This window comes from Aedes albopictus, chromosome 1, assembly GCF_035046485.1.
Source record: "Aedes albopictus strain Foshan chromosome 1, AalbF5, whole genome shotgun sequence".
Lineage (NCBI taxonomy): Eukaryota > Metazoa > Arthropoda > Insecta > Diptera > Culicidae > Aedes > Aedes albopictus.
In genome coordinates, this window is record NC_085136.1 from 39,052,237 (window position 1) to 39,068,195 (window position 15,959).

The 15,959-nt window shown below is 42.4% G+C and overlaps 1 protein-coding gene across 1 annotated transcript; it reads left to right on the top strand.

Annotated features, from left to right (window-relative positions):
* The first annotated feature begins 831 nt into the window (after positions 1-831).
* On the top strand, positions 832-6,655 carry LOC134284885 (uncharacterized). The gene is made up of 4 exons (XM_062844385.1): positions 832-1,154; positions 1,221-1,318; positions 2,322-2,993; positions 3,053-6,655. Exons 1-4 carry the CDS (start codon positions 1,127-1,129, stop codon positions 5,765-5,767), a joined length of 3,513 nt encoding a protein of 1,170 aa, XP_062700369.1. The 5' UTR covers positions 832-1,126; the 3' UTR covers positions 5,768-6,655.
* Positions 6,656-15,959: the final 9,304 nt, after the last annotated feature.

Below are 15,959 nucleotides of genomic sequence, written 5' to 3' on the forward strand. Positions count from 1 at the left end.
GCGTTAGAGTTTCTGGTAGAACTTTCATGATGCTTGAGAACGGCACCTCGGCCTCCACTTCCTTCAGGTGACGTTTCTTCTCATGAAAAAGGGAGGTCTGCTGCAACCGCTTCTTTTTTGTAACTGCCGGGTTTCTTGCTGCAGCACGACCGCCAGCGCTGCGTTCATTTCCTCCAAAATCTCCTCCAAAACTCCTCGTCGAACAAATCGTTCCTTTGATACCATTCCATGTATCCGACAGTGCTCTCCGCACTGTTTTTGGTTGCTTTAACTGTACCACATGAGTCGTCGTCCGGTACCGCGCTGCCTCGAGATTCTGTGCGTATGCTGAGGCGGCCTCACAAATCACCTGAATTCTGAACCTTTCCTTTCTCTTCTTTTTGCTGCTTAGCCTAATACAATGTATCAAATGTATACTAGTTTAATCTTACGTGCGTTATGCTTATCTTCGCGATAAGCTGGCCGAACTGAGTTGATAACAATGCGCCTGAGAAATGTGATACTATTGATGAGTAGATAACGATATTAAGTCAATTGTATGTTCTTTGTGATTAATATAATCACAAAGAGTGCTTGAGGAATCAAGTGAAATTTCGTAAGCGAGTTGGTATAGCCAGCACAGTTCCTAGGTCTGTATTCCAGAAGGAAATGTACTGTAACTATAAAATTCAGAAAAGTTTCAATCATTACCTTACTAGGCATGTAACCCCATGAACCCTTATGGAACAAGTAGTTTGGAAAATATCTCACTGTGGAGCGTGACAGAGCATAAAGACGCCAAGCACGTTTTATCGCGATCAAACTTGTAAACAAATCAACTCTCAACTCTCGCGACGCGCGGTTAAAACAAATCAAGAGAAGAGAACGATTCCATCTTTCTCAATATTCGCGAACTCTGCGCGTAAGGCGTCTTATCATAATACGGCCAATCGAAACCACAATTCAGCTCGAGCTCAGTTCTTCTCCGGTCACTAATCGAGTCGCGTCGAGCGAACGGCTGAGCCGAGCCGTACCGCACACCTAGGAGGAAGCTCTTCATATAATTGTCAAGGTCATCCGGGAAAGGTGGCGGCTCGGTCTAATAAAGTGTATTGAATCGGATTTTATTTTCACTAATTCGGCAATCATGGATCGCGCTCGTGAAGCTGAAGAAGGTTGGTGAATTGTGTCGTGTTTGATCGTGAAAAATCGTGTTAAATTGTTTCTATTTGTTATCGTAGGACTACTGCAGAATGGTGCTGAATCGAAAAACCCGACAAAACAGACGTCAAGACGTGAAGAATTGAACAAACTAAAGGACAGTTTTTTCGAAAAACAGGTGAGTCGAGAGCCCCCAAAACAGTTCTGTCTTCTTTTGGGTCATGCAAGTTGTGAATCGATCCGTATCGTCACGAATAGCTTTTCTCGAGATGTTTCAAATTCGTGAATGAAAATCATGGTTGAGTATCTGAATGGGAATCGAAAAAAGAATGAACACCATTTTGAAAATCGAAAATTGAGGGAAAAAAGGTTAATTTGATCCGGTTAGTCATGGGATTCCCCTTGAATAACGCGATTTTGTGCGCGAATGAAGTGGTGACAAATCGCCGGCAGGAATCTTTCGACTAGCTCTCGAGATCGCGACGCAAGCCTCTCTCGGAAAACTGTATCCACTCTGAAATTGGAGTACGCAACCATTCATGGTTTTACCAGAGAGTAAGGGGAAGTTGTGTTTAAACCATCGGTCTCTCCGACTCTCAAGAACAGCTGATTTTCCAACTACACGTTGACTCTCCTAGAAAAAGGGTAGATCAGATATGACCAGTCCGACCCGTAACTTTGAACGGTTTAATTTAAGCGTGTGCACATCGCTCTCCCGGTGTATAATGTTTATCTCGATTTCTTGGAACTCGTTTATTATTGTTATCGTTTGCCCGTGTTTCGCATTAACGATCGCTCAATATTGGAGGTAAAAGTAGCACAGAGATTTTTCAACGCCGATGAAAAGCGTGGGATATTCGCAAAAACCCAGTTTGACCAAATCTATACGCGCGTCCATACGTTAGGTTATATTAAGCATAGTGCGACGTTACACTCCATCAGTGAAGTCGGTTTTTATGTTGATGTACAGCCTTGTGTACAGCTGACATTTTCTTCTGAAGATCACAGAATCGTCTGTCACGTTTTTCTTCCTCTCCGTGTCCAATTCGATTAGGCCGAAGAAATTGTTGATGGGAAACTTATTTGACCACAAGAATACTCGTTTACATATGAACCCTAGCTTTTTTGCTTTAAAATATTACATTGTGAAACACATCTTATTATTTTCTTTTCATTAACAGAAAGATATCTTCGAAGCGTTCCACAGCATCGTGTTGCCTCCCATCATATGGGTCACCCTAGCCGACATACACGCATCCATCAAGAACGGTACCTTCGAAACATTGCTGCAGTTGTTGAAACATTTTACACGTGCCAACATTCCAACGCAAAGTTCGGAGTCATCCAATTCCATGGTGGGGCGGCTCAACGACTACTTGCGACGGGAATCAAACAGAACGGACCCCCTTGCGGATACACTACTCAATCTCATCGACAATCTTCGCAAGCTAGCATCGACCTTCTCGAAGAAACACAACAAAGATAAGTCAACTGAGCTGATCGAACTCAGAAGTAAATTTGTAGAATTCATCAAAGCATCCGAAGCCATGCTCGAATTGGGTGTTATTAATCCTGGTGAATCTAACACTGAACAATGCTACCAAACGGCGAAAGACTTGATCACGAGATTGAAAAAGCCACTCGATGAGTGGTGTATCCAACCAAACATAGCTGAATTACACAAACTTTTCGAAGAACTGAACATCAAGGCTGATTCGCGTACGATTGCTGAGCCGAAAACGTTGCTTCAAACTGCCAAAACGCACGGATCTCTCACCATCATGCTGAAAAGGTCTGACATCTTCGGACCGTTTCTGGAAACTATACTAACACGATTCAATGCGATCAACGAGGTTTGTAATGATTCGTTCCTATGGTATCAACATGATTTATCCTTACCTGTATTTTACAGCGCTTCCAACCTGATCTGGACAGTCCCCTTCATTATGCGACTCGAAACTTCGACGACACTTTCTTCCAGTGGCTTCAGAACCAGGGCTCGTTGGATATCAACATCAGAAACAAGGCGCAGAAGACCGCATTGTTTATGCTGTGTGAACAGTATACTTCAGTGAGGCAAAAGTTTGTAAAATGCAGAACGGTCCCCGAACGGGACGAACACCATGAAAGACTACTAACCTACCGTAAATTCATTGAGGAGCTTCTTTCGTACGGAGCGAACTTCAATATTTGCAGCAGTAAAGCGCTTTTGCCGTTTGAATTTTTGGTGGATCTAAAGGAGGAACTCGATCCATCTAAAAAGGCAAAAACAGTTTCTTCTTGGTTAAAGCAATTGCAAGCAGATGAACAGAAGTTTTTGGAAACCTGTGAAAGAGTCACTCAACATACTATTCTTAAGAGGGTTGTTGTGAAGAAAGACAAAAAATTTCCTACTGGAAATTTTGGAACCATAACGGTTGAGCTGCTGGAGGTTTTCTTGAGATTTAAGGAACAAATTTTGTTTAAAAACGAACTTGTAAACCTTGAGTTGAAAGAGGTTGACAAACCCAAGGTTATCACATTACTTTTGCATCCAGCGGTCGAACTAAATCTGGACAAGACCGTTGCGGAAATTATAAAGTGTTTCGGCGAACAACTATTTGCAACATCAGAGGAGCATTCATGTGAACTGAAGTATCGTATTGAGCTGAAAGGTCTGCTACGGAAGGCATGCGAGAGTGCGAACAAAGACACCCTCGCGCTGTTAGTGAACAGAATGGACAAAGACAGGCAGCTCATCAACGATGAAAGCCTGCTGGTCAACACGTTGAATCGCATTAAAAACCTGTCCGACGACAATGCCGACAAAGCCAAGCTTCTGGCGTGTGTCCAATGGATGGCTGCCGATGGAAGAATCTACCAGTCCAGAGGGGATTCTAATGGCAACACTGCTCTGCATATAGCATTGAAGTCCGGGCTCGTGGATGTGGCCAAGTTGCTGCTTTCGAAGTCAAAGTTTCTATATCTGGGAGTTCAGAATAACAAGGGTGAGACGCCTATGGCTTATGCGTCTTATGATTTTTACAAAAACTACCTTGATAGTTGTGTCAATACTACGTCGACTTCAGGCACAGCGGTAACTGTTCCGATTGACCTGGAAGGAATCAATCCATTTTGGTTCAAAAAGACTAAAGAAAAAGAGGATTTGATGTTTCCTAAAACTGGATCAATAGATTATAAGGGAAAAAAGAAATTCTCTTCGATGGATTGCATCAAGGTCATTGCGGAATCTAAGGAGCACAACCCTCTTCTATACCACCCTGTTATCTATACGTATGTTCTAATCGAATGGATTAGGTACAGTAAATGGCATGTCACAAATTTAGTACTTACCTTGTTAACTGTCATTGCATTCGGCTACTTTTCTATTGATTATATTTGCAATGGAAACTTTTCTCTGCTTCCTTACGCTATCAGTTGGTTTGGCGTTGCTTACCTCTTCGTAAGAGAACTGCTACAGTGGGTAGTGTTTGGCAAACAATACTTCTGGAGCTTTCAGAATTATTTGGACATCTCAAACATTCTGGGAATGATTGTCGTGTTGACATTCAATGGTCGATCGGTAATCACAGCGCTTTCCATGATAATCCTTGCCCTTCAAGTAATACAGCTGATTGGTTCACTGCCCTTCAATACGATCTCCACGTATCGAACCATGTGCCGAATAGTGGCTCTAAACGTGATCAAAAGTTTGGCGCTTTTCTGTCCTCTGTTGATTGCATTTGCCTTCAGCTTCTATGTGTTCTACAATGACCCACAATCATTCAACAAAACTACAAATAATGAGGCAGAAAATCCGGAATTCAATAAATTTGGATCTGTTTATGGTGCCGGTGTCAAAATTTTGGTCATGGCTACTGGAGAGTTCGAGGCTGCCGAAATGAGGATCGACGGTGGAATGATCATCGTTTTCCTGCTGTTCCTGTTTTGCGTCCCAATGGTCATTCAGAACTTGATCAACGGTTTGGCAATTAGCGACATTGTCGAAATTCGCAACCAATCCGAATCGATCAGTCTCACAGAAAAAGTACAACTTCTTGCTCAGTTTGAAGCGGGAGTGTCTCGTAAAGCCTGTAAACCTCTTAAGGCGATCCTTATTCAGCTACAAAAGCGATCGCCGTTACTTTTCTTCGAGTGTTTCTCCAGCAAAGTAACTATTTCTGTGAAAGACCAAGCCATAATTAAGGTTAAGCCTATACATCCAATAACAGCAAAACATCGAAGCTTTGCTGACTCAAATAAAAAATCTGCTTTGCAACGCCACGACGCTAAGAATAACATGGAGATGGCACCTCCGCAAAGTGTCTCCGACGTGGACGCTAATTTCGAGAAGAACAAACCGACCAGAGACGGCTGGCAAAGCATTCCGAGGATTCCTGGACTGCCCACTTTCGTGGCAACGCTCGAAGAAACCATACTGAAAGAGTTGCTTGCCATCCATGATCGGAACATTGCTAGCAATCAGCAGAAACCGTTGCAAAAACAGCCCAAACACAAATCTGAAACGGCAACCAAGCAAAAAGATGAACAAGTGGATCCTTCAACAGCTAATGATGCTGCCGTTACAAGTACCTCTTCGAGCAAACAACCGGAAACTGAGGTTGAAACCCCTTCAACGACCCAGTAACAAATGGCGACAAAAACGTCAAACGATACGTCAGCATAAAGGTGTCATGAGACTGTTTGTCATTATGACAAATATTTTCCATTAAAGTCCGACATTTGTCCAAGTTTGCTATTATTCACGTTGTGTTGGTCATTTGTTGGGCTTGTTTGGTCAAATATTTGCCATGTCTAATTGGACCTTAAGAAAGGGACGTTTCTCCACTATTTTGGAATTATGTTTAGAAAAATAGTTTGCTTTAGGTATTGTGGATTTAGCACCAAATTGGTGTCGGAAATAACTTCATTGACTTCCGCTGCCTTTCTTATGCGTTAAACATAACGTCGGAAGTAGCGCACTGTATAGCAAATCTGATGCTCTATTCAGCGTACTACTTCCGACGTTATGTTTAACGCACGGGGAAAGCAGCGGAAGTCAATGAAGTTACTTCCGACACCAATTTGGTGCTAAATCCACAATATACTCGGTAGGAATCTTTATTTCAATATTACTATATCTTCAGACATATGCAGGTAAATACAACAGGACGTATACACCACTCTGACTGATACCTAATAATAACATCAACAGAAAAGTGCATTTAAGATTTCTTCAATTACCTATTTGAAGTTTATCTAGCAACTCGTTTTAGTCAGTATAAAATGTCTATTTGAATGACTATTTGAAGAAGCAAATCTGAAGGAAAATTGGGTGGGATAAGCAACTATCCCATATTATAGGTCAGAAGGTACTAAGCAATGGAATCACTCTAAAAATAATGTTGGCAATGGCCTTTCGTCTTCCGTTCAAATGTTAACGCATTCAAAATGCAATTGTCATAGCTATTCTGTATTTTTTACGAAATTAATTATTAATTTTATGCAGGAACTAATATATATCTGTAATATAATTTTTTGTTTCGTTATGTTCTTTCAAAATATCACAAAATAAGGCCAGAGTGCCGTTAGTAATGAAACGATCCTAATTTAATACAGTAACGTTGGTGATGATCCCAAAATCATTGGGAACACCGTACCATTAGAAACGCAATCCATGCACAGTTTCACCATCCACACGCAGAAAAAAAAACCGGAAATTTAACCATATTTGACGTAAATTCAAACAGAATTTGACATTGTTTTGGTAGTGTTGTGGATCGGAGGGTTTCAGGGAGGTAAAACACTTCCTTTAGCAGTTCTTTACAGACGCAGCTCAAAGCTGTAATTTATTTAATGTTTCATTAGTTTAAGTTCAAGTTTTAGTTACATTTTATCGCAAACTTACATTCAGTGGCCTTCTGCCTGATTTAGGAAACCTCGATTCACAACAATCAGCTTGTTCACCTTAACCTATCGAATGCATGTTTTAGTATTTAAGAACAAATTCAAGTGTACATATAGTTTTAAGTTTCAAGAACTAGGATCTTCGAATTAGGATAGTTTTAAGGTACTAGCTATTTAATTTAGGTTATCAAATTTTAGCATATAGTTAACTCACGGTTCAGAATAAACGTGTTACTAAGCATCGGTAATGCGTTGTCTACCCTGCCAGAACTCTTCTCGTTGGCAAATTACAGCTGCTGGAAGAAGGTCTGCAGATCAATATTTGACCTTAGTCAGGCCAACGTCTCTGGTTTTAATCGAACCACCAGGGAGGAGCTATTTGGGTAGACTTTTACGGCCAAATCACACGGTTATGCAGCAAACAACATCAACCTCCTTTGTTGTCGCTTTGCTTTACTGTTCTGGCGTTGACTTTTGTCTGCTGTCGCGATGACGGGTACCGGCAGGGGAGCATTCGGAATTCACTCCACGACAATCAGTGTTGGAAGATTGCCGGTTTTTAACAGGTAGTATTGAGAATTTCTGACTGTTTTAACAATCCTGTATTGTAGTTCTTCAATCGGAAATCTTACTGAAATAACAAGAGTTCCTGGCTTTTGACATCTACAATATTAAGGTACACTCTTAGAAAAAATCATGTAAATTTAAGTTCACTTGGATGCACATAAAAGGAGCGGCCCGTTTGACACAAATTTACGTCTTCTATCACAAATAAAGTCGAGCTAGCAATCGCTAGAGCCGAAGCGAGAGATAAAACATATGTAAGTAAAATAATGAACGGGATTCGAACTCTGGTCCGCTTATTGAGAGGCACGCGCTATACCTCTCGGCTGTATCACCGAGTTATAAGACAAACGATAAATGTAAAACTGTTTCTACCTATCTGGTCAGATAGGTTTGTTGACATCTTGTGCAACCAGCTCGAACTTACATGATGGATGTAATATTGAGTCAAATTTGCCATTCAGTCATGAAATGTTTACGTACGTTGATGGTTTACGTCACGTGTAAATTCCTAATTTTTTAAGAGTGTAGTTTCGAAAAAATAGGGGGGTTAGAAGCAAAGGGGTGTTAGTGACTGGTCACGCGAGGGTTAATCATGAGAGATTTCGAGAGAAGTTCAAACGTGATCCACAGGTAGCGATATAGTTGATCCCTATCTGCCACATGTGTATTATCTACCCCTTTGGCTATGAGATAAGTTACGTAGGAGATAAGAGAAAAAGCCTGTTAGGAGAATTGAAGTCTCTCATCAGGCAGCTTAAGTTGTACATAGGCAATAAAAATTAGTTACTATCAGACCGCCGGGAAATATAGTCCTCGTACATTACAGTCCGCGCAATAAAGACTTTGCTTTAAAAACGTAGTCGTTTTTCTGTACCGCGATTAAGTGCCGGAATAAAGTTAAGTGACAGAGTGAAACAATTCTCAGTTTTACTATTTCTACGGTGTCCGAATCGATCCTCGTTTCCCCGCGCACAAACAGTGACAAAAACCCACTTTTGAATGAATGAGGTTCAAACTAGCTTCCGGTTCACAGACGTCCCGACGACCAAGTTCTGGTGCTTTTTCGCGGTTTACTCGGTCGAGTCCCTGGCGGTGGACCTAGCCTACTCCGACAAAGAAAGACCCCGATGGAGGATGTTCTCTCGACACCGAAATTTCCATCTCGACCAGTAAGGTGCCGGCGATTCCAGTTGGTGGTAGACTTCCGGTTCACCGGCACCCCGACGACCAAAAACCGGTGTCACGTTACGGACGCCTCAGTCATGTCTCTCTCTGGTCATCGTGCCACTCCCTCTGCAGTGCGCACAGTAGCCCCCGTTACTGCGCTATCTACAGCGCTCCACGTGTCTTTGTTGCGACACATCTCTCCTACAATGTTATCGACTGTCACAACCGTGCATATCCCTGAGCCACCTCTGTGAACCTAGGGCATTCAAAGGCGTGGTGCTCCGGTGGTTTATTAAAGTTCGCATACTCCGAACAAAGAGCGGAAGACGCGTATCGAAACCGAAACAGATACTTCCGGAAATAGCCGTGCCCGGAAAGAAACTGCATGTACTTCGCGATGTACGATGCTGGATCTCCCGGCTGCTTTCCTGGTTTTGATATTAGCACTAATCTTTGCACCTTCCATATATCCGGAAAGTTACCTTCCTCCATGCATTTCTGCAACACTGACCTGGACATAAATACATATCTGGATACTCCAGGATCGCTGTTTTAAATGCCTCGTTAGGGATTCCATCCGGACCGGGAGCCTTCTTCACCTTCAATGCTTTCGCCACGGCAACAAGCTCGTCATTGGAGACCAGTCGATTTACGGTAAGTTCAACATCGCCCTCGCTACGGCGTTTTTTGTTTCGTGTCTCGGAAATAAACGTGTACTCTTCAGTTTGTCTTGACACATTTCCACTGGCGTTATTGGGCCCTTCAGCTTTGCCATTACGATGCGGTTAGCATTTCCCCATAGGGTTAGCGTCGGCTTCTTGGCATAGGTTCTTGTAACACTTCACCTTGCTCTGCTTGATATCTCGTTTGAAGGCAGCTCTAGCATCACGGAACGCAACCTTGCGCTCTTCACTGTTGGCATTATCAGTTCGTGCCCTCTGAAATCGTCAACTAGCTCGGAAGCAAGTTGCACGGAGGGTACTGATCGTAGACCTGTGCGCCGACTATACAGTCCGGATTCGCTGGTTGGGTCACGACTGCGCCCCGATTAGCGATTCGTGTTCGTTCGTTGGTGCAACTGACAAGTGATGACACACGCAAGTGACGAGAAATACGTCACGAAACCCTCACATACTTGCCCAAACGTTCTGTATACAGGAGCTGCGATGCGACGGCGGTCAGACGTCAAACTCGTTTTGACATCGATTTTGACATTGACAGTGCTTTTTAGTTGGGTTTTGCCCCAACCCAGCCTCCTGTCACCGCAATACTGCCCCACAGGAAAATAACGAGCCAACATCTCTGGTTCCCACTTCCAGCCGCCTCGTTGAACACAATAGCGGCGGCTCGGTGGCTTGGTTCCCCATGACAACGCAATGTTTGTAAACCTATTTATTTTCACCTTTTTAAATCGTTAGTTTAAGCAAAACATGCTTTTTAATTTCGCAATTATTTATTTAAAAATGAAGTCGTAATAGTATCAGCTCGTGTTCGTCACGGGAATAAAGTTTCCATAAAATTTATAATTGTTATTGATATGATTCGGCCACAGTCAATAATCGTTCCTGGATTTTGATGCTGACCTCAAAAACATGGCCGCGTGACAGAAGGCTGCCCCAACCAGTGAACATTCAACCATCGAGACAGCCCATCTAACGAGCCTCCAACGAACGAATCGGCACTGTATTTAGCTTGGCGGCGGCGAGAGGGCAATTTTTAGCCGGCAGCGGCGACGTCATCGGCATCACGCCGGTGGCAACTTTCGGCGGCGGCGGCGGCGGCGGCGGCGTGAATCGGCGTGACCAAAATTTGACCATAATGTCAACATTAGCAAAGCAAAGAAGTTGTCATTATAATCTAGAATATGTTTAGCTTTTTCATGACCATTCATGACATAAACAATCATGTTTGAAGAATTTCTGGTCCGTCACTGCGATGATAATAAGGTCACACTATTTACACCTACATAGGAATCCCCGAATGATTCTAGGAAGGAATCTCAGAAGGAATTCCAGGAGGAGCCTTAAAGAAACACCTGGAGGAATCAATGAAGAAAATCTGGACGAATCTCTGCAGGAACTGCTGTGAAGGAATTTCTACAGGAATCTGGTGATTCAAGAATATAGAGAGATCCCTGCAGAAACTTCTAAATAAATCTCTGATTGGAGTAATTGAGGAATTTTTGCCAATTGGTTACGACTGTTCTTGGTGTATTTTTAGGATTTTTCTGGCTTTTCAGTCCGATTGTGAGATCAAAAACAATAAGTAAGAGAACATAAGATTGTTTTTGATCTCACAATCGGACTGAAAAGCCAGAAAAATCCTAAAAAAAAAAAGTAATTGAGGAATATAAGAAGGAAATCCAGGAAGAATCCTCGAAGGAATTTCGGGACGATTCCGAAATTAATTCAAGCAATAATTCCAGGGGAATTACAGCAGCTGTCAGCCAAGGGCTGATAGTCTCTTTAATAAAGACAAATCAATCAATCAATCAATTACAGCAGGAATCCATAAAGGAACACTAGGAGAAATCCTTGAAGGAATTGCAGCGGGAATTTCTAAAGGAATTCAAGAAGAAATCCTCTAAGGATTTCTAGGAGGAATTAGCGAAAAATATCCAGGAGGAATCCCAAAGAAATACAAGCAGGAATCTCCATAGGATTTCCAACAGCAACCATAAAAAAAATCCATGTGCTAATTTCCAAGGGAATTCAAAAAAGAATCCCCAAAGATTTCTAGGAGGAATCAACGAAAAATACCCAGCAGAAATCTCTGAAGGCTTTTCAGAAGAAGCCCCTGAGAGAATTCCAGGAGCAATTGCCGAAAGAATTCCAGAAGAATGTCCAGCAGGAATCCTAAAAGGAGTCCTAGGAAGAACCCCCGAAAGAATTCTAAGAGGAATCCCTGGAGGAATTCAGGACTCCCGAAGAAAAATTTGAAAAGGAATCACCAAAACTTTTCCAAGAAGGAATTCCCAACGGAATATCAGAAAAAAATCCCGAAGGATTTCTAGATGACATTACCAAAGGAGATTCAAGAGGAAATCCCGAAGGAACTCTAGGAGGAGTCTCCGACGGAATATTCGGAGGAATCCCTGAAGGAATATTAGGAAGAATCCGAGAAGGCAGTCCGGAAAGAATTCCTGAAGGAACTTCAGGAGGAATCCACCAATTAACTCCAGGAGGAATCTCCTAAGAAATAACAGGAGAAATCCCTGTAGGAATCCCACGGGGACCATTGGGAATTCCAAACGGAATCCTCAAATGTATTTCAAGAGAAACCACGAAGGAATTGCAAGAGGGATCCCCATAGGAAATCCAGAAGAAATCTCCGAAAATCCGAAGGAGTTTTAGGAAGAATCTCCGAATTCCAGGAGAAATTTCAGAAGGAATTCCAGGAGGAATCTACGAAAAAAAATGATAAAGAATCACCGAAGAATTCCAAGAGGAAACTCCGAAGGAAAACCAAATGGAATTTCCGAAGAAATTCCAGAAGGAATCCCCGAAGAAATTTCAGGATGAATCCTCGAAGGAATTCTAGGAGCAATCTTTGTACTAATTCCAGGAGGAATCCCCGAAGGAATTCCAGGAGGAAGCTCTGAAAGAACGCCAAAAGGAATACCCGACGAAATTCCAGGAGGATTTCCTGAAAGAAATCTGGGAGAAATCTCCGAAGAAATTACAGGAGAAATCCCTGCAGGAATCCCAGGGGAACTCCTGAAAGAATTCTGGGAGGGATCTTCGAAGGGTTTCCAAGCAGAATACTCTAAGGATTTACAAGAAGAAAGCCAGAAGGGATTCTGAGAGGAATCTCCATATCAAGTCCAGGAAAAATCTACGAAGGAATTCCAGGTAGAATCCCCGAAGGAAATCAAAGAGAAATCCACGAGTTGCCGGAAGTATCCCCGGAGGAATTCTAGGAGAAATCACCGAAGGAATTCCAGAATATCAGAAGAAACCCCCGAAAGAAATTTAGGAGGAATCCACGAAGGAACTCCAGCAGGAATCCCCGAAGGAAATTCAAGAGAAATCCCCGAACGAATTGCAGGAGGTATCCCCGTAGGAGTTCTAGGAGGAATCCCCGAAGGAATTCCTGGAGGAATCCCTAAATGAAGTTCAGGAGAAATCCCCGGAGTAATTCCATGAGGAATCAACAAAGGTAATCCAGGATGAAACCGCTAAGGAGTTCCAGAAGGAATCCACGACGGAATATTAGGAGGAATCCCCGAAAGAATTTCAGGAGGAATCCCCGAAAGAATTTCAGGAGGAATCCCCGAAAGAATTTAAGGAGGAATCCTCGAAGGAGGTCTAGAAAGAAACTCCGGAATAAAATCTAGAAAGAATCTTCTAAGAAATTTCTACAAAAACCCGCGAAAGAATTCCAGGAGAAAGTCTCGAAGGAATTCCGGTAGGAATCTTCGAAGGATTTCCTGGCGGAATTCTTGAAGGATTTTCAGCGAAATCTCTTAAAGGGAAAATTTACGAGTAGAAAGAATCCCTGCAGGAGGTATCCCTCAAGAATATCTTGGAGATATGCCTGATTATAATCCTAAGAAAATTATTTAAGGATCTCCTACAAGATTCCCTGAAGGAATTCGTGTAGGAATTCCTAAATGAGCTTCTGGAGAAATCTCTGATGTAACTCCTGGAGGTGTCCGTGAGTCCTCTAGGAAAAACCTCAATCTCAATCTACAATCTGAATGAACCCCAGGAGCAATACCGGAAATAACTCCTGGCAGAATCCGTAAAGGAACTTCTTGAAAAATCCCCTAAGGCTATCCTGAAGGAATCTAAGTAGGAACTCTTATATAGAAAACCTTGAAAAACTTCTGGGGGAATCCTTGAATTCTCCTATAAAATTCTCTGAAGAATCTCCTGGAGAGACTTCTGAAGAAACTTGTATAGAAATCCCTGAAGAAATTAGGGAGAGGCATCTGTGAGAACCCCTGAAACTACTTGAGGAATCTCTGAAGGAACTCCTGGACTGATTTATGTATGAACTTGTGTAGGAATTTCTAAAGGAACTGCAGAAGGAATTCTTGCAGGAACTCCTAGACTAATTTCTTAAGAACTTCTGCAGGAATTCCTAAAGAAGCTTCTTACGGAATTCTTGAATGATCTCCAGGAAGTATTTATGAATCCTATTGACAGAATCTCTGAAGACTCTTCTGGAAATATACCTGAGCGAACTCCTGTTGAACTAGCTTAGGGAAATTCTGAAGGGATTCTTAATGAACACCTGGAGGCATCCCTTAACCCTCCTGTAGCTATTAGGGAGATCCCTGAACGAACTCCTGGACCTGGAACGAAGACCTTACCCAAGCAACACACATGGTTACAAAACAGTGACGGCAGCGTATGTAAGGGTTGCACAGAAGTCACTGTGACTTACTGCGTAACCCTTACATACGCTGCCGTCACTGTTTTGTAACCATGTGTGTTGCTTGGGTAGGAACTTCTGGAGCAAACCTTGAAAGAACTCCTGAAAGAATCTCTGAAAAATGTCCATAAGGCATCCCGAAGTAATCCCAAGTGGAATTTCCGAAAGATTTTCAGGAGACATTCTTGAAGAAATTCCAGGAGGGATGCTATGTAGCAGGAATTCCTGTAGGAACCCTAGATGAAACTCTCGGAGTTATCCCTGAAGGATCTGTTTCAGCGATCCCTACAGAACGTCAGAAGAAATCCCTTTCAGAATTCTAGAGGAATTTGTGAATAATCTCCTGGAAGAATCTCTGAGAAAACTCCTGGACTAGTTCCTAAAGAAACTCCCGTGAAAATTCCTGAAGGAACTACAGAAGGAATGCTTGAAGGAACTCTCAGGCTAATTTCTGAAGGACTTCTTATGGAAATCCCTGAAGGATCTTCTTTATGAATTTCTGATGTATCTCTAGGAGGCATTCCTGAATCTTCCTGAAAGAATTTTGAAGGAACTCCTGGAGTTTTCCCTGAAGGTACTCCTGTCGAGATTTTCCTGAGTGATTTGTTGAAAAAAAAAAATCAATGATGAAACTCCTGGAGGCATTCCTGAAGATTTTTCTGCAGGACCCTGGAGGATATTCTGGACCCTGGAGGCATCACTGAATCTCTGAAGAAACTTCTGAAGAGATGTGAATGATGAATAACTAATGAAATCTAATGAAAAACTAAAAAATAAATTCTAAGAAAGAACAAACTGAAATTCCATTTAATTTGTTTTTCAGAAATTCTTATTATTATCTTTATTAAAGAGATTTGCTCAAGAAATTCTTATTAAGACTTTTCTGCAGAGTTTGTCTAAAACAATAGAAAGAAAAAAAAACAGATCAAAGTTTCAATAACCAAATTTGGCGATCACGAATCCTTCGTATGAGTTATGCACCACTTCTTGAATAGGGAACCTGCCCAAAACTTGTATAGCTAACATTCCTGCTATGTCCGCCATTCAATTGCCGTTTTCAGGAGGAACCCAACACGGCTCTGCGATGATCGCAACATCACACTTCCACTCTGTTGTCGACTGTCACAACAGTTGCTGTGCGGTGTCGCAATGATTTAGATTGATTTGCGCCGATAGCTGTATGATTGTTAGCCTGCCTTCGCCTTTTTCAGTCGCAGCAAGCACACTGACCGACCATCCGACTTTGATCTTGCCGGTTTCCACCAGTTTGTTGGCGGCATCTACTGGCAGTCGGATTGCCGCCATCTGCGTACCTCCAAACGAATTCCTTGTTCGGATTGTCACTGATACTTCCAGCACAGACAAACAGACGTAACACTTCGAACAATTTACGATTCAAATCATAGTCACGGAAACATATTCGCCCAATGCTAAAAGAACTAAGTTTGGCCGACCATCAACTAGGTGGCGGTAGTGAGCAAACTTCAAACTCGAACAAAAACGATGCGAGCGCCACGGGTGGGCAGTTGGCCACCTATTCAATTTTGAAAAAGACCGTTAAATCAATGTACGATGCGGAACTATCAGAGTGTTACGTCTGTTTGTCTGTGCTTCCAGGTTGCACTGCTCAGTAAATACGTCCCTCAGCTCTTCCTCAATCGTTACCTCAGGCTATTACAAGGAGCTCATAGTTAGGTATCCGGTTTGGCATCTACTTCCACTCCATTGGCGTACGGTGTGTATGGCTATGTGATTTGGTTATATGGTGCTTCGGAAAGAGTTCGTCCACCATCACCTCCAGCTTGTCAGGACAAATTTTG

Coding starts and splice junctions, on each gene's coding strand:
- LOC134284885 (XM_062844385.1), top strand. CDS start 1,127: ATGGATCGCGCTCGTGAAGCTGAAGAAG. Junction 1,319..2,321: donor ACAGTTTTTTCGAAAAACAG/GTGAGTCGAGAG, acceptor TTTCATTAACAG/AAAGATATCTTCGAAGCGTT. Junction 2,994..3,052: donor GATTCAATGCGATCAACGAG/GTTTGTAATGAT, acceptor TGTATTTTACAG/CGCTTCCAACCTGATCTGGA.